Source organism: Pseudochaenichthys georgianus, chromosome 5, assembly GCF_902827115.2.
Source record: "Pseudochaenichthys georgianus chromosome 5, fPseGeo1.2, whole genome shotgun sequence".
In the NCBI taxonomy this organism is placed as follows: Eukaryota; Metazoa; Chordata; class Actinopteri; order Perciformes; family Channichthyidae; genus Pseudochaenichthys; species Pseudochaenichthys georgianus.
Genome location: NC_047507.1, coordinates 22,272,595 through 22,291,322, shown reverse-complemented (window position 1 = coordinate 22,291,322; position 18,728 = coordinate 22,272,595). Strand labels below are relative to the sequence as shown.

The following is an 18,728-nucleotide window of genomic DNA, read 5'->3' as shown; positions in this document are numbered from 1 at the left end:
GGGGACATTACATTGACTTACATGCATTTCCTGGAGACTTATCCTAACCTTAACCCTAACCAACACATGCCTAACCCTAACCCTTACCCTTAACATTACCCTTACCCTAATCCTAAACCTAACCCTAACCCTTACCCTTAACATTACCCTTACCCTAATCCTAAACCTAACCAAGTCTTCACCCTAAAATGAATGATTCCCCTCATGGGGACCTCCAATTTGTCCCCATAAGGGAGGCGAGTCCCCACACGTGACAGAGCAGAGCGGCAACGCAGTGCAGGGAGCTCACTGAACAGAAGACGTGACTCAGTGCCTCCTTTCCAACTCGTTTGTTCATCTCCGTCTGTGTACATCAGATGAATAAAGGAGGGCGTGGCTGACACACCTTACACACTACACAAACACACACACACACACACACACACACACACACACTTCAACAGTTGGTGGAAAATCTGTTACAAATGTAACATAACACTTACAGGAGCACATTCTCATGTGGGATCTTCACACTGGTATTTATCATTGCCAGTAAGATGTGGCCGTTACAACACACTACACTACAGGTGCTCGGACTGCCTTAGGGAAGAAAGCTTCTAGATGTGCAGCTCCACTGACTTGGAGCAGTCTGCAAACCTGTTTAAAACTGAGCACTTTGGTTCCCCTGCATCATTTTAAAACTCGGCTGGGTGACATGCTGTTTGATACTCATGGTACCTGTCACTGTAAATAGAGTTTGTAAACTGTACCCTGTACATTATGTTGTATGTCATCCTTATTGTTGTTCTGTTGTTTTTATGTGTAACTAATGTCCTGCAGGTCACCCTTGAAAAAGAGATCTTTTGATCTCAAGGGGCTTCACCTGGTTAAATAAAGGCTACAAACAAACAAACAAACACCAAGATATATGGATGTCTCTGAAGCAGAGGAACATCTGTGGATTTGTTTTTTATTGTCAATTATAAAAAACAAATGACAGTTCTACGTGTGGGGGACAACGGTGTAAAATACTCTTTGTCGCCGTCACTGGAGATGATCTGGTGAGCAGATGCTAAGTCAAGTCAAAACAAGTTTATGTGTACAGCCCACTTCCACATGTCTACGTCTGCTTTACTGCACGATAGCAACGATTCCTGCCCAACCACTCTATGAAGACAAGAGAAAAACTACTTCGAAAAACTAACTGCTTCAGATGGGATTATATCCATTAACAAACAATGGTTCATAGAAAAACAAAATACAATATATGATTATAATCCAAGAAAAAGGGTTGATAACATATACGAATATAGGAAGCCCAATTAAAAAAACAATGAAATAAGTCAAGAAAAATGAATGAATGATTGACATTAGGCTACGTGCCACCACATTTAATGATGTTATATTCCAAAACAAAAGATGAGGGAAGACTAAGCAGGAATAAGATAACAGAGAATAGTTCATCTACAGGGGAATAAACGTTTCAAAGCAATATAAAATACCTGAGAGCATTACTGCATTATTTTCCATTATATTTAGATATATTGTCAGCTCACGTCTAAATTATGAGTTTTCATTTAAAGAAATAAAGACACCTCGGCCTGAATTGGTGCATTATAATTCACCCAAAAGATTAAAAAAATCGTTATCACGCAACATTCCTCCAGCTAGGACCACCGAGCTAAATATGTGCCCCCCCCACCCCCCTAATGTTAAAACAAGCTATGCAGATGGTTGCCCCTCTGCTATAAACTCCATGCCCCACTTAGATATTTCTGCTGACGTTGGACAAAACTAGTGTCTACACTTCGTTAACTCATAGAATGTCAAAATGTATGGCCATGATGGATACATTCAGTGGCTTTTATTATGATGAGTTCATTAAATAACTAGTTACCAGGAAAACACAACAGATTTACATATTTTATGACTTTATTGGTTGATGAGAATCACCTGCTACGCATTATGGGATACAGACGGCTGCTAAAGATACACAGGTTGTATGCTCTTCCAAATCCAGGCAGGAAACAGCTACATCTCTCCAACATTTTTGGAGAAGCACAGCTTGTAGACGAGTTATGATGGGATGGCAGAAACCTCGTGTTTCCTCTGTAATGGTTTTAACAGTTTAGCAGAGCAGTCAATTGTGTGACTGAACATGCAGCTCTAACATATGGCCGTTCTAATCTGGAAAGGCTTTATGGAGAATACACAAAGTAAAAGTGTGTGTGTGTGTGTGTGTGTGTGTGTGTGTGTGTGTGTGTGTGTGTGTGTGTGTGTGTGTGTGTGTGTGTGTGTGTGTGTGAGCAGGGGGGGGGTTGTTGTTATTGGGGGGGGGGCAGGGCGTGTGGGTACAACACAGGCCGTGTCCATAGAAACGTGGTGTATATTGTGCTGCATGAGGGACCATGGTGATGAAACAGGCCAGCACCATTTAGTAAGAGTGGGATTAAATACATTCACACAAGGAAGCTGTGTGTCAGTCAATATATAGAAAATGAATCCGCTTAACAGTCACTTGTTAAGTAAAAATGCAGAACATTTACTGGATTTAGCTTCTCATATTAGGATTACATGACTTTCCTGTTGTTTAATTCACATATGTGAGCTTTGGACTGTTGGTCAGCTGGTATGTGGAAGCCACCGAAGGCTGCAGGAACTAGGGCAGCATACAATAACTGTATCATTGATCAATCTGCCAGTCATTTATTTCAATTATCAAAATAGTGGAGGATGTCCCTCACTAGTTCCCATAGCACAAGATACAAATAGACGAGGCCCAACTAATTTTCATATATTAAACAAATGCTTTATTTGCTCTTTTTTTTGTTGACTGTATATGCTATAGATTAATTTAGAAGGAGAAAACACAAAGTTTATATTCATGTATTGATGTACTGCTAGGAAAATGTATTTGTTTATAGCCTTTCTGTGGCCATACAGCGGTAATGTCCGAAATCGTTTCTGAAACGGTTTCTGTTGTGATTGTTTTAGTCTTGTCTGTGGTTGTATTGTGACGTGATTGTGTTTTGTTTGTTTCGCTTTGTCTTTGTTTTCTTGTAACTGACTTGTAGGACCCCCTTGAAAACGAGATGGTTCATCTCAAGGCGTTTATCCTAAACTAATAACATTTCAATATATACAATAGATACAACAATATAAAATGTGCATTTTACAAATAAGTAAGTAAAGAAAATTCACATATTGGCGAAGCTGTAACAAGATTTACCAGAATTGTTGGCAATTTATTTTTTGTCAGCTAATTTTTCCATCCACTTATATGACTAATAGGAATATTAACACACATACAGTTAAAATATGCATTACTTGAGGTCATTTGAAACTGCTTAATGCACAAATAGCAGCAGAAGTGGGTCTGTTGACAGAAGGTAGAAGGTAACAGAACAGTGGACTCACTTGTGAGCAAAGTCTGAAGCACGTGCTGCAGAAAGACTGCAGCTACTTCCACGTGGCATCTTTTAATAATTCAGTGAACAGCACAGTGACCTGACCACTACTTAATCCTCTTCCGGCATTGTCATTTTTTTGGGTTGTGTTACTTTTAGCTACAAGCGGCAGAAGTAAGAGGACAAATGGATCCGGGGGAAGGTTGATTCAAATAACCAGAAGGTTTATTGAAGAACAGCTCTACAGCCAGAAGAGGTTGAGAGCCCACCTGCAGCTCACTGTGGACTTGAAAGTGAGGTGGTTCAGATACCAAGCTGGCAGTGCGTGTCCGTGCAGAGGTGTGTGCTCGAGTCCCATCTAAATTATTCACTCTTTTTTGTACAAAAGGTCTCAATGCATCCTCAGTGTTTCTGTGTGTGTGGGTCTGTGTGCATGGTGACATTAGACACGCATGGTGTTACGCAATACTTGTATTTGAGTCCCAAAAACATAAAATAGAAAATGTAAATCATGTTGTTGTGGTTGTGTGAAATGGGTGGCAGAAGACTCAACTTTTTGTGTCGTAAAAAAACAAGTCTGGGTCCCGAAGCGCTGGCCGGAGATCAGAGTGCAGCTCCTCGGCAGCTAATGAGCTTTTAAATAGATAGAAAACTAAATCAGCTTCCTTCCTGTCACTGACTGTCCATGCTGTGTGTACACACGTGCATGAATGATTGCTTGTGTAAGTGCAGGGACACATTCGTGCACACAGACTCACAAATGTTGAACGTATTCCTCTGTGCTATGGACCTTCACTGTTGTTTGAAAGAAAATGTAAAAAGGAAGTGGGTCACATAGTTTTAGGGTGACAGGTTCTGTTGTTAAGATGGACAGGCTCTCTGGGTCATTTCACAAAAGCAATTAAGAGGAATTTTCATTATTAATTTATATGCACATTATTTACGCAATAATGTTTTTCCGCTTTTTGAAAACACAGTGAAAAGTACTCATTTTAAAATGTGCCATGTTTTCAGGTAATCCGTTTATTATCATATGGTACATTTGTCAAACTCAAGGCCCGCTTGTCATATCCAGGCCCGTGAAACAAAGTGTTGTGAGTTGGATGCATGTTATCCTGCTTTAAGAAAAGTCAGAATGCATTCTTTTTGATCGACTAAATGCTATAATAGCTCAGCAGAACTTTCTTTATTCAGCCTTATGAGGACACATTTGTGTGAGAAGGTTATATATGGGAAATGTGACTAAGCTATTTCTTATTTTTAAAATGTAAATTAAATAAAGACATGTCAATGAAATGTATACAGGCCTTGATGTATTCCTCATGTCCTAGTGTGGCCCTCTTTGGCAAAATAAAGCCGAAAATATTCACACTTGAAAAATAGAAACTAAAACATGTATTTTGGTATTTTTGCTGGAAAAAAACAACACAACAAATGAATCAAATTAGTTACTGATAAATGTTCTTGCGATTATTTAACCTATGTATTTAATAATTTGTTCAGCTCTAGATGCCACATACATTACGCAGCATTCATCATTACATCAATACTTGTGGTACCAATACATTGGTCAACCACTTATGCGGCTTTCACACCAGCGCTTTTCAGTTTCTAGCTCCGAGCGGGAGCTTTTCTGGTTCAGCTCCGGTTTCCCTTTTCAGCTCCCGCTCTGTGCACACCGCCCACTGGCGCCCCAGAGCTGCCCTTGCTGCGTCATGACGTCACCGTTTACATCGCTGATTTGCCCCCCAACGGCAGCCATTACGGCAGCTCACAACAACAACAACAACTGCGTCGGGTCGATGATCGTGTTGCTTTTAATCACACGAAGCCAGAATACATTGAATAACGACTTCTCCAACCTTATACTTTTCTCCAGAGTGCCGTGGTTCATTGTTTATCAATGTGTTTCTGCAGCATTTACCGACCGCTGCAGTGCTGGCTGCTCTTCCACAGGAGTTTATTCTCCCGTTAGCTCCCGGTTAGCTCACACTGCAGCGGCCGCTCTAAAGTATTCACTGTCCGACTCACACAAGCAGCTGATGCATATCCCCAGTTCCCCTTAGCCTAAGTGAATGTGTGTCAGTCTGAATTGACGCTGTTTGGCATCACAACGCTGTTATGAAAGTTTCTCTGGTATAAAACGGGTGATGTTAGCATAGCAACCGAAGCTAAACTGACTACTTGCATCCGATAGCTGCAATAATACAAAACAACACGTCTGCCTCTCTCCACAATGATCGATAACAGTGAACAGATGGTCAAAGTAAGGCACAAATAAACAGAATCACACGAAGCCTGGTTAGTGTTGCCTGACTTTATAAAGTGTGTTTATAGGCACTACTGCTTGTAGGCAGGCATAACAGTCGACCCATGGGAGGTGGGTTTAGTTTCCTGCACGCCTCGACGTAAGAGAGACGTAAGCGACGTCGCCTCTTAGCTCCAAAGCTCTTGCCTCTGGACCGACCATTTTTTGGAGCTGGAAATGAAGCGGATTCCGGAGCTAAGAGCCGGCGCAGCTCCGGTGTGAACTGGAAAACCCGGCGCTTTTCAGGCTCTAGCTCCGAGCCGGAGCTGAAAAGGCGCTGGTGTGAAAGGGGCATTAGAGATGTCCCGCCCGAGCCTATCACATCAAATGTGTTGGAGCACTAGCCAATAGAAGCGCGGGTGTTACGCAGTGATGTCACTTTGTCGCAAAAGTAAACAAAGAAGTGGAATGGAGGCATTTCAGGTAGGGGGGGGGAAGGGGGGTTGGGGGAAAGAAACTCCCTCTCGAGGGAACTTTGGGATTATAGCCTTTGCAGACCATTTACATGTTTAGTAAATATATAACCCAGCATAAAAGGGCCCCTTTAACATTCTGAATTTGAGTGCCATGGACAAGGTGGATAAGCTAATATGTATTGAAAGATGGACAAATTGTTTGTGGTCTTTTCCTGGAATAGTTATCAATAAGTAAAGCATTGAATAATGGCAGGCGGGGAGAGAGAGAGAGGGAGAGAGATATCCCCAGCAGTCCTGGCCCAGAGTGACTCACAGCTAAATGAGCCAGGCGTGTTGCCCCCTGATGCTCTGTGACCTAGATTGAGAGACGCAGGCAGGGCCGTAATCTGTAATCTCTAATTTCTCTCTCTCTCTCTCTCTCTCTCTCTCTGCCTCTCAGCAACAGCAGCAGCAGCATCACAGACAGGCGGGCGGATGAGCGCTAGTCACTATCCACACATCCACTTATCAGCCTGGGCAGTTTCACAGCAGAGAACAAGACGCCAATCAAATGAATGCGTGCAGAAAATTACGACATAGCTGTGCAATCTGTGCAGAACGGTCTGCTCTACTGGACATGTGATACACTTATAGTATTTTATAAGCACTGTGTGGATAGCATGCATCACAGCTTATGAGTAGGGCTGTGTATCATTTGAATGTTGAATCTGAGCTTCAACGACAACATGTTTTTGCAACAGTGACAGTCTATCTATTGACTGCTATTGGATGGATTGGCAGGAACTTTGGTTTGTACATTTATGATCCCCTAAGAATGAATTGTAGTAACGAACTTTGTGGTCCTCTGACCTCCTTTTTGGGGTCATCATCAGATTAAAAGTGTCCCATATTTGCTTGATGGCCATATAATGACATCCCCATCAACTACAGCTGTATTTTGTGTTAAGTGCTGATAGGCAAATGTTAGCATGCTTATCTTTAGTATGTACACTATATGGTGCTAAAACACAAGTATAAGATGAATATGGTAGCAAATTCATGATCCAGGAATGTCTTGCTGAATATTAAGTGGTGCATTTGAGTATAAAGGCAATCTAACTGACCAACGCGTATTAACTCTATTGTTATTTTTCACATGGTGTGAAGGGTTCGTTTTTTTCCCATTATACCGTACATCTGACCGAAGACTACACATCTTTCTGTTCTGCTCTCTGTTCGACAGTAACATGATCGATGTCATGCTCTGCCTGTCATCTTCTTGGAAAAGCATCTGGACCAAGCATATCATCTATGGTCATTGTCACATATTCAATATAAATACGAATGCTGCAGACACTACGATGCCCACACACTATGAAGCAGAGCAGCTTAAACAGTTGTTGTTCAGTGCTCTAAATTCCAGTCCGGCTCAATCCTCCAGTCTTTGATCCCTCAATGGCTGTCTTTGTGTCCTTACAGTCATGAAGTCAGAGTAGGTGGAGTTGCTCCATCACACACACACACACACACACACACACACACACACACACACACACACACACACACACACACACACACACACACACACACACACACACACACACACACACACACACACACACACACACACACACACACACACACACACACACACACACACACACACACACACACACACACACACACACACACACACACCACTATTGCTCTGAAAAAAAACTGCTGATGCATATTTTCTTCAGTTTGTTGCTAGGGGGGTCCCAAGTATCGGGACAACAATGGGGTGATTGTTGCTATGTAAAAGATATCCATGAGAAGGTTTCAGACTCTTAGGGGTGGACAGCTGCTGCTCGCCTTGTCCCGACAGCGATGGGCAGACGGCAGACGCACTTCATAAGTGAAGATGAGGATACACGAGCGGGGCATCTGGATAGCACCGGGTCTTTTTTATATGAGCAAAAGAATTGTCTCTGATCCAAAGTTACAAAGGATGGAGTTGCAGTCCAAAGCAGTGGGTCATTCACTCTGGAGGTGTCACCTTACCACTCACTTACACTTTAGCCTTAAAGAGACAAAGACAAGAGACTCTGACTGTACTCACTTTAGTGCATAACACTGTTATACTGCAGCAGAAACACGGAAGAAAGTAAAACATAAGAGACAGGGAACAACGTCACATGACTTTGACTCAATGCTGAATCAAGTCAATGTTATTACCTTGAGGCTCGTACGTACTCTCCGCTTTGCACGTATGCAGGTCACACTAAAAACTGATGTTAGATTTTAGTCTTTTCAAATCATAATTTTACTGAAAAGGTCCATCTTTTTATTACAGATATTTATCAGCTCGAGCAATGTTAACCTATATTAATCGACTTGTTTCAAAACTCCCAAGACTCTAGAGTTTCACAATCCGAACAAAGAGTAAATTGTTGTATGGTAAATATTGTTGTTATTCTTCTACAATTACTGTATTCCAATACACATTGTAACGCAGTGAGTTCCAATCATCCTCTGCCTCTCATCCATGTTAAGTGCGTTAAACAGTGTGATCTTCCGCTCCCCCATTAAACAGCCTCATTATCACATAGTTAATTGGTGTCTATTAATAACCAGAACACACACTGAACTCTATGGTAGCTCAGGTCAAAGCATACCATGGCGTCAATCTGTATAATGAATGACATACTGTCAAGGTAAACTGATACCTCCAAACGCGAGGCAGGCTATTCAAAGAAATGTGTATTGTTTTTTTTAATAAATCGTGTAGCTTATAGGTAGAAAAGCCAGAGCATGTTTGTACTTTAGAGAAACTAAATTGGAACAAGTGAGTGGGAAAATCATCGAGACCCACAGCCAGTTGTGCAGTGGGAGGCGTGTGGCGCAGTGGGTTAATGCGCTGATCTTCGAATCAGAGGATAGCAAGTTCGAGTCCCACTGCAGTCAGAATGTCGTTGCGTCCCTGGGCAACACTTCACCCCAAATTGCTCCTGTGGGGATTGCCCACAGTATTGAGTATGTAAGTCGCTTTGGATAAAAGCGTCTAACAAGTAACATGTAATGTAAAGACTTCCAGCTAGTTTGTCTATTTAAAACCTATTTGTTTGAATGACTGAGAGAAAATATTCCGAACACAACTCTGTTACTATATCCTGGGTTTTCTCATGTGATTGTGAATGAATACTTCACCCAGAAAATATTTTCCCATCCCGTGTTATCTACTTAAAATCATCAATAAACTGTTTTTATCGCTCATTTTTATTGAACAAATAATTCGAAATATCGACTAAAATCGTGATGACCAGCTGTGTTTTAATATCAGCAAAAGAGCATTTAAATAGTAACGTTTTAGCGAAAATGTTTTAGGAAGTAGTTAGCATACAACTGATGAATAAGACTTCTGTGAACGTTTATAAACCGATTGTTTTATGGATTTGATGTTGTTCAATAAAGCCTCCATTTAGTTCAATTCATCAAGAATTGTGTGTCTTTTATTGTGGAGGCAAACAAAAATCTCTTCAAGAGTTCAAGGCAAAACGGAGTGAGTAACTGATATACCACTGGTCCTTTTGTGGGAAAAGTATTCCTTCAAGTTTCATCTGTTCTTCTATATGAGCAGGATGAGGTCAAGGTAGCTCTGTGTGTCTAAGGTGCAAAAGGGGACTGAGGCATCATTAGTGGCTCAGGCGTCCCCCTTGCTTGGCTCTATGTTAAACACAACATTACTCATCCAAGCCTCGGGCACCTGAGAGCAGCACAGCACCAATCAAGCTGCTGCACTGTGATTCACAGTGTGAGGAGGGAGACTTGCATAACAGCCCTTTTCCCATTTCTAACAGCCGTTCTTCTAAAATAAATAACCCTCCTATATATTTGCTGCAGTTTCAGTGTTCAGGGCATCAGAGTGTTGGAGGGGCCACATCATCATTTAGTGTGTCCACTGATGTCTGAGGCTGCACACACATACAGGGCCTCAGGGATGACAAACTTGACCCATTTTCTTCGACTGGAGTGTTTATGCTTATATGGCTGTGATGATGAGCACTGTATGACTGTATGTAGGCAAATTATATGGATCAAAGCAAAAAAATGGTGGGAGAAAAACTAAAACATGCCAGATGACAAACATAAACACACATCGTATAATATTATTTGTCGTAATCTATGCAAAAACACGTGTTAATGTGCTATAAAAGCAACAAGGTTACTGCATGGAGAAATTACAGCTTCAAAAGGAGGTCAGTGTGTTTTTATCATTTGTTGTAGTCGTGCACTGCAGCAGCACTGAGGCTCAACCGGACGATTATCTGTGGCTGGATCATGTAAACACACAAGATGTACACTTTTCACTTCCTTTTGCATTGATCCCCGCCGCAGCTGTAACTACTATACCCGCTGTATGGGAACCTTACCTTCGGATAGCTCCAGATCCAACTCCGCCAGCTGGTCCCTGATCTCTTTAGGCAGAGCCGACAAATCAACGCTGCGGTCGGCCATCATTGGAAGCACAGCAGCCTGCGGGATGTTTGCGATATCTCGGATGACGGTAGATACAGTCCAGCATGAAGCTAAAATAAAATCAAGATGAAGCAGTGGTGGTGTTTACTCCATCTTCGCGACTTCCCGACACCGCCATGACTGTGGGAGATGGGAACAACTCCGAGCCAGAGGAGTCACTCTGTCAGTCACATGACCGGGGCTGACGGTAATTGCTGTGACAGGACGGTGGGACTAAAGCGGGCTCTCTGCTCCCTCTGCCGTTGTGTTTTTACAGCTGGGAGGAGAAACAGCATTCCTCCAGACCAGAGCCAACTCACCTGCCACCACCCTCCCCTCAGGTGGAAAACTAGCCCCAATTTGTGCCTCTCATAATTTAACATAACATCGGAGCCCCAAAGCTAACAGTTAGCTTCTGCTTTCCGAAAAATAACCAGTGTAAACTTTGGAAAAAAACTCTTATAGTCGTAAAACAACCCTTAATACCTTAGGTTACTAAATACCTCTTAGAAAAAGTCACATTACCATCTGGAGGATAAGTAAACATCCTTGCGCACAATAAAAGATTAAGTTAAATATATGTAAACTGTTTCAATTGCGGTAGGCATGCTGTGGCCCAACTAAACAAAGATGGCTGCCGGAAATTATGTCTGCGCTCAATCTCTTCTCTTTATAAATCCATGTGCTCAACGTGTACAAGGTAAGACTTATTATTTCATGAAGAATGGTTGAAATACATTTTTCTTAAATATTTAATATATAATTGTAATTGATATATTGGGCAACAAGGATGAACATGTCATCCATTGCAATTCCTTTATACTGTAACATTTCTATTGACATTTGTATTATTATGTTCTTTATGTAAACGTATACCTATTCTGTGTTTTACACTTGATGCTGTTGCTGCTCATACATACACCTCACTTTTACTAGAGGGATTAATAAAGGTTTATCCTGAACAATAACCACAGTATTTAGCCAAACCATAGCATAATGTAATTTATATTTTAAAATGTGTAGAAGGTGAGCTGGGGGAGTTGGTTCAAATGAGCCAAATGCAGCTGTTTGTAATCATAGCATCATCTATGATATGGGTGCTTTGCTTATGTTTTTTTTTAGTAAAGAACATGCTTGATCATTAGCAACTACAGCACAGCCAATGCTCTGTTATACATTGATTTTTTTCTACATTTAGTATTTTATACAAAACCTAACCTTAATGTATATAATTCACATATCTTAAGATTTGAGTGTCAGGTAAGGGGCCATACCAGAATTTTTCCAAGGGCCTCAGTTGGGTCAGGCCCTGTAGAAAGAAGATGTACGCACAACTCTACAGTTGTCAACTTTCAAGTTGAATAGCAGGGTTGCAAGTTGCAATTATCTTCATTTGCAATTCATCTGTCAATTAATCATTTTTTCTATAAAAGGAAGTAAGTTAATGATGAACTAAAAGAGAAAAAATTCCATATTTGGGAGGCTGAACACAGCAATTTCTGCAATACAAGAGGCACAAAGTGGGGATAGGTGGGAACATTCTGATTATGGTTTCCTTTTCATTAATTTATTTTAATATTTTCTCAAGACAATGTATTCATAAGTTGAGACTATACACAAGTAATTTTCCCATCTTGAAGCCTGAGTATTCGACAAACTCTCCATACAGTTAGAAACATGTTTTCATGTCGTTCAATACATCTATGCTCTTAAACAAAAATAAAAGGGACATACAAATCACATGATGAGAAAAAAAGCCTGACATGCCCACAGAGAAAAAAATAAACATCTTAAAAAAACAATGACCTTATTAAAAAAAACAAACACAGAATGACAAGGATGGGGGGGAGGAAATGATAGTCTTGGAAGTACACTGCGGTATAAAATAATATACATTTCAAAACTTAAATTTCAAAAGAAGCACCTCGCACAACTATTTGAGTCTTTATCATGATACAAGAGAGCTTTTCAAATGTTGGAAAGCACCCAGGACAAGGACATCTTTAAGTTTCTACAGATCTGCACTAATCACTAATCTCATTCATTCAAAAATATTCATTATCACATTTCCTCTGGTCACCTAACTTTAGCTTTCAACTGAAATGGATGAAACCCCTCTCAGCGGCTGGGCTACAGGCAACAAATAAATGCAAGAACATTGATATTCAATAGAAAAATATATTGCACTACTCTTTTCCTCAAATGAAATGCCAGGGTAAATGATTTATTATCTATTATGTCTGATTATCATTTGAAGGCCATCTAAAGCTAACTATTTCAAGAGTGTTACATGAGGACTGAGGATTAAATCCGTATATAACGAGGACAATTTTTGCATCAGTAAATTGATGTTTAAAACAGAAGAAAAGCATAACAATAAACAGTAATAGTATGATGAAGCACAAACAGTGGTATTCTTCAGCCTCGAGTAATCCATGCAGTCAATAGGGTTTGATACATACACGACTAATGTAAAGAGACATACATTCCAATTAGGTTAAAATTGATGGTAAAAAAAGTCAGGCACACACTCACAGGATAAACTGTGTACACATCTACAATTTGTTTTTGTTTTTTGCACTCGGCTGACTAAACCGTCATGTGTGTTTTAAAGAGAACACAAATGGTCAGATTGAAAAGTAAACAACAAAAAGACCACGTAAAAAAATTCCAGGCTGACTTTTACTGAAATCAGCCAGCCAATCTCTCACCATACTTTCACTGCATCAGCAAACATTATGTCGAATACCAGTATCAGGCATAACAATCTTTTCATACAAATGAAAAATACAATTGTCAGCCTGGAAAGCAACCAACCTCATCACAGCCAGTGTGTGGGACTGAAGTTGAACTGAACATTTATTTGTAGGTAAAATTAACTTTTTCCGACATTCTTTTCATCCAAATGTATACCTTCAACTGTCACTAATGAACAAGAAATAACTACAAACTTAAGAGCGAGTGTTTGACGTGTTGTTCATATTTACATACAGAGAGTGCCCAAGCGTCTCTTAACAGGGAGCCTGCTGGGACTGGAGGGTTGACGGAGGCACTGGGCCGTGTCTTTGTGTGATTATCATTGGCTGTGAGGGGACGAGTGTATCTTAGTCTGGGGTGGGGTTTGAAGGTGAGTTTCTCTTTTACATCACCAGTACTGCCTCAGAATGCCACTTCATACCGGCTACCTGCGTCAGCACATCATCTCTGGGCCGACTGTGACTGAGTTGCCATTACAACACCCCCCGGCTGGCCTGACCCCATGCCAGCCAAGACCGACATGGCCACCGCCTCTGCAGCACGGACGCTCAGACCGTTGATGGTGGCAACTGGGCTGGAGGCCGAGGCGGTTGGTGACGGCCCGTGCTGAATGACCGCCGCTGGGGAGCCGATGGGTTCACTGGAAGTATCCCTGGAGGTTTCCTCTCCTCCTGCAGCTATAGACAGAGAAAGAAACATTCACCCTTAAGAGAGGTGAGCGAGTAAAAAGAACACATTAGATGGATGAGGTGATAGATGGATCCTGACGAAAGAAAAAGATACAGCGCAGGATTCTTGTTTGCAGCTCAATGGTTACCTAAGAAAGCTGCCTTTTTCTGCATAACAGTGACCGGGCAGTCTTTGTGGGCCAGGAGGAGCTGCTTCAGCTGTGCCACCTCGTTCCTCAGTAGCCCCACTTCATTCTGATGGCAACACAAAATATCCAAATCATTTGCATGACCAATCTCTGTTCATGTTTAAACATGGATCCTATTTCACACTTTTCCAAGCTGAATATGAACCCTGTTTAAATTCTGGATACAACCCTGGACTAGGAAGTGGACGACTTACCGAAAGAGACACATTCATGTTGACCAGATCATCTGCCTTTTTCTCCAAAGAGTTAACCCACACTTTTCGTTTTTGCCTGCAACGGGAGGCGGCCGCCCGATTTCTCTCCAGGAAGCGCTCCCTCCTCTCATCGGGGTCCATCTCTGAAGCTCGCCGCCGCCGGCCTCCTGTTGGCTGAGCAGGGGACACCTGGAAAATGGGGAGGGAGGTGCGGTGAGCAAAGACAAATAAAAAACCTAAGTAAATCCAAAAATCTCACTTCACCTTGTTGGGCAAATAACCTTTAATAAATATAAATTCAACTAAATAATCAAAACCATCAATTGTCCATCTCAACTGTCTATCTACAACACTGGCTCAATAAATAAAAATACTATTATAATATATACTCCTTGTTTAGGCAAAGAGATGGCTTATTATGATATTATTAGATAGTCTTCTCAATAAAAAGGTTCTCATTTATTACCTGGGGTTGGGCAGGTGATGGTGCGTCAGAGTTTTGAGATGGTTGCTGGCTCTGTTCCTGTCGCTGGGGGACAGCAGGGTTAGATCCTGCCCCCCCACCAGCTCCATCTTGTGCTCCTGGGCCCTGGTGAGTGAGAGCTGCCTTCAGCCTCTATAAAGACACACAAATAACACTCCATGAAGAACATTTAACTTTAAGCTCACTAAAAGACGCAATATAGAGAGGCAATTGTCACATAATACAACAGGTTTTCAGGGCCTGCCGCCTACAAACTTATGCCAACATGAGTGACCATCTCACCATCTTGGCCTCGGAGTGCAGGCTATACCCAGACGGGGAGGATGAGCCGCTGCTGGCTCCGCCAACTGGAGGCCCTGGAATCCCAGGGATGTAAGGCACAGAGTTCAATGGCCTCGCAAGCTACAAATGACCACGCATAGACGAGAGAGAAAGAGAGAAACAGACACAAAATTGTACATTTTAAGAGAATCCTTTTTTATACATTTGTGCCAAGTTTTGTAAAAAGCTTACAGATATAACGGAGGTCATCTGAGAGGGACTGGGCAGTAGAGGGATTGTTTGCCCATTGGAGAGGTGCCTCACCAGTGGAAAAGCACTTGTTGGGGATCTGTTGACAAGAACAGTACATTATCAAATTCTCCGTTCTGTGCCCTTTGACAAAATACAGATTGAGAACCAGGTTTACAAAGTATTTTATTTTTTCCACAATCTCTGTCTCTTAGTGCTAACTGTACCCAAAGAAAAAGCAGTTGGAACAACATCATATTGTGGGTGAGGTATCCTTTTGAGAGGGATTTTATTTGATCTCTCAAAAGTAGGAGTAACTTAGCCAGTCTCTGGAGAATTGCAGCAATATGGAGCTAAAGAGGAGAGTTAGCCTCCACCCACACCTGTTTCCACTGCGCTTGTAGATTAGTTAGCAGAGAATGATGGAGAAATATATAAACTGTACCTCAAACAGACAAACACAGAAGTGGGAAAGATAAAAAATTAAGCACACTTGGCCACTTATTGCACTGTGTGTTGACAAATACATTTTCTGACCAAACCTCTTGATAAAAGTAGACTATATCAATGTTCCCACATGCTAATATCAAACAGCACTCCAAGACAGTGTACATTTCCCCTGGAACAACCTCAATGTTAGGATGTTGAGCAAATACAGTCGTAGGCCTCAAGAAATGTGAACACTGCAGATTACCCGAGCTGTCTGTTGGAGGGCGGTGTTTGAGTGATGACAGACGTTGGAGATGGCATAGTGGGGTTCAGCGCGTCATTGCTAAGGTGAAGTGGAAGAGAACCTGGGCGCACAATGGTTGGAGTGGGGGTAGAGCTGGCAACCAGCTTCGTTAGAATCTCCTGGGGAGAAATATAATAATACCATGAATGCATGAATAGAGTCGAGAACTAATTATTGATTTTAAAATGGCAACTCATGAACAAGAGCAAATCCATGAACCAGCGTGCTATCAGCATGCAATAACACTTTGGGACTGTACCTTTCCTCCTCTCATGCTCGAGTCTCTGCTGTTGTCTGACATGCTGGAGGAGGAATCGGGACTTCCAGGAGAGGAGGAATCCACTTGTAAAGGAACATCATCTTCAACTTTTACCTCAGATGGCGTTTGTAAAGGTGCAGCCTGAATAGAGCAGGAGATGAATATACCCTTTCAGTTAATGTAAAATAATAAAATAGTCTCACTATTTTTATGTTATACGGAAAACAACAGTGTTCTCGTCATTCACCCTTCTATTCCTCTGGTCGTCCTCGTGTGCTTTGGAAAACTCATGTTCAAAGGAGGTCGCCAGCTCATTGAAAAGCCCAACCTCCTCACAGTTCTTTAGGAAACGTGTGGGTGTGGGTGTCTGATCTGCAAAAAATGGATCAGAGAAACAAAGAATAGATCATGTTAGTTCAGGGGGTTACATAAATTGCTCCCTACCAACAGCAGACATCACCGTAGTAAATTGATACAGGTCTTCAGAACATTGAGAAGTTGATAACTCTTCAGTTCAGCTTTAATGTAACATTCTTAAGTAAATGATATTGGAATTACCTGCAATGATAACAGTGTCTGTTCTGGCAGGACCAAATTTTAATGTCATTTCATGCTTGTGTTTGTGGACTGACAGGTGGTCTTCATTGGTGAATCTCTGCAAAGAAAATAACACAGCATATACATTTAGATAGATATACAATAGTATACAATGTAAAAAAGAAAAGCATAGCATAAGTAGTAGTACTACTACTACTGTGTTGCTACAGGTGACCAATAATTAATCAAAAGCTCTTTTTTATAGATGCAAGATGAACAATAACACTTGCTTTAGTGCAGATGGTCCACAGTGAAGTAGGGAATGATCCCTGACTACTTTGGCATTTGTACAGTACATTAACTGTTAAGTTAGCTGTTAGATAAATTGCAATGAGCCCATGTAGTAATAAGAAACAGGCGATGATGTGTTTAAGATTTTCAAGTTGGAGGCTTAGAGGTGTCAAATGTAAATAGTGAAAGAGGGTGTTATAAAGAGATGCATATTAATCAATGCGTTCAGAATTCATACCTGCCCACACCCAGGGGCAGTGCATACAAAAGGTCGATCATCCCCCATCTCAGACAAATGTTCTGCAAAAGAGAGCAAGAAAGGTTGTTATTGTCTATCATTTTATACATATGGAGCATTACAGCTGCTGATGCTCAAGTTAGGGACAAAGCTGTTCATTTCTGGTAATGTTTAAAAGCAATTGAATGTCAATAGTGTAACCAGAATATACTCAAAGTCTGACTATTATTTATGTTAGCTTGTGTTTTTAACATGCTAATGTATCACACTACAACATCAGACTATACAGCATGACTGCCATTCACCTGTTGAGAACTACAATCTGTTTTGCGCCATGAATTGCATGTGCTCTCCTGTCACTAAAGAAAACACCCTAGTGACAACTGGTTAGGAGGTAAACAGGCCGGCGACTGTCGGCCTGAAGGAACATAGGTTCGCTCTTTCAGGAAATCAGGGACTAACGCCAAACGGGAGCGACAAGGCAGCAGAGCCAAAGCAAGCTACTATGCAATCCACCCCACAGTGTCATCAAGCCATTGGCGCTAGCTGGCTCTCACTCGAGGTCGTTCCGCTGTGTAGCTAGCTTAGGTTACGGACTGTAGATAGGTTAACCTAAGTGCCAATTCTTCCGTTAGCCCCTACTTTATGAGAGACGGGCCTTTAGCTAGCATAACCCTATCGCTAACCACACCAATATATTTGATTACTGAAACCTGACAGCCGTGTCTTTATGAAGAACGTGGAAGCTTACATAATGGAAACTAATAACCTATAAAGGACGAATGGATTCGCCTCTCCAAGCGGAACGTGTGGTGTAGATAACAGTCACAACACAGCAAGCTAAGCTAATGCTAACTGCTAACCGAAGCCGTTCACACTGGTCCGCCAAGTTAGTAGCTAACCGTTAGCACGCTAAAGCTAAACAAGCTGTGGTCATAAACTGAGCTACGATCGCCCAAAAACATCACGTTTCATTCAAATTGACTGAATTAACTTCGCAAAATAGCACATTTTACGTTGGATGATCATAAATGTGAGTAAACTCACCGACGTTTAAATATCCTCTGGACTCCCTCCTCCCTGCTCCGGACAGTATGCTGCTGCTTGTTGACACTCTGACACTTCCATCAGCAAAACAGCGCGAGAGTTGGAACATGGCAGTGTTACGTAACAAGATTGACGTGAGGTGGAAACGTGAACGTTTATCCACCAATATTTTAACTAAAATATTTTTATGTTAATATACTATTAACTATTATTTG

The 18,728-nt window shown here is 41.5% G+C and overlaps 2 protein-coding genes across 8 annotated transcripts in view; both read right to left on the bottom strand.

Moving 5' to 3' along the window:
* The window catches only part of dip2bb (disco-interacting protein 2 homolog Bb), a 41,398-nt gene extending 30,651 nt beyond the window's left edge, over positions 1 to 10,747 (bottom strand). For all 4 annotated transcript variants that reach the window (XM_034082743.2, XM_034082745.2, XM_034082744.2 and 1 more), the window contains exon 1: positions 10,502 to 10,747. In XM_034082743.2, coding sequence (XP_033938634.1) covers positions 10,502 to 10,589 — 88 coding nt within the window. In that variant the 5' untranslated portion in view covers positions 10,590 to 10,747. The remainder of the gene's footprint in view (positions 1 to 10,501) is intronic.
* Positions 10,748 to 12,131: 1,384 nt separating this feature from the next.
* atf7b (activating transcription factor 7b) lies at positions 12,132 to 18,597 on the bottom strand. Of its 4 annotated transcripts, none has more exons than XM_034083382.2 (12): positions 18,514 to 18,597; positions 17,467 to 17,528; positions 16,959 to 17,055; positions 16,648 to 16,772; positions 16,401 to 16,541; positions 16,103 to 16,260; positions 15,412 to 15,508; positions 15,181 to 15,300; positions 14,881 to 15,030; positions 14,415 to 14,603; positions 14,161 to 14,266; positions 12,132 to 14,020 (listed from the first exon to the last, which is right to left on the bottom strand). In XM_034083382.2, exons 2-12 carry the CDS (start codon positions 17,512 to 17,514, stop codon positions 13,785 to 13,787), a joined length of 1,467 nt encoding a protein of 488 aa, XP_033939273.1. In that variant the 5' UTR covers positions 17,515 to 17,528; positions 18,514 to 18,597; the 3' UTR covers positions 12,132 to 13,784. The 4 variants fall into 4 exon arrangements, with proteins under 4 accessions (XP_033939273.1, XP_071059244.1, XP_071059245.1 ...); XM_071203143.1 differs by having other exon boundaries at positions 16,648 to 16,788; positions 16,960 to 17,055; XM_071203144.1 differs by having other exon boundaries at positions 16,648 to 16,788; positions 16,960 to 17,055; positions 18,518 to 18,584.
* Positions 18,598 to 18,728: the final 131 nt, after the last annotated feature.

Excerpts from the sequence above, each read along its gene's own strand:
- atf7b (XM_071203143.1), bottom strand. The coding sequence starts at position 17,514 with ATGGGGGATGATCGACCTTTTGTATGCACTGCCCCTGGGTGTGGGCAG. Across the intron at positions 16,789-16,959 it reads CAGACACTGTTATCATTGCA|GATCCATTTTTTGCAGATCA; the intron begins GGTAATTCCAAT and ends CTTTGTTTCTCT. Across the intron at positions 14,604-14,880 it reads CATCACCTGCCCAACCCCAG|GTGTCCCCTGCTCAGCCAAC; the intron begins GTAATAAATGAG and ends CCCATTTTCCAG.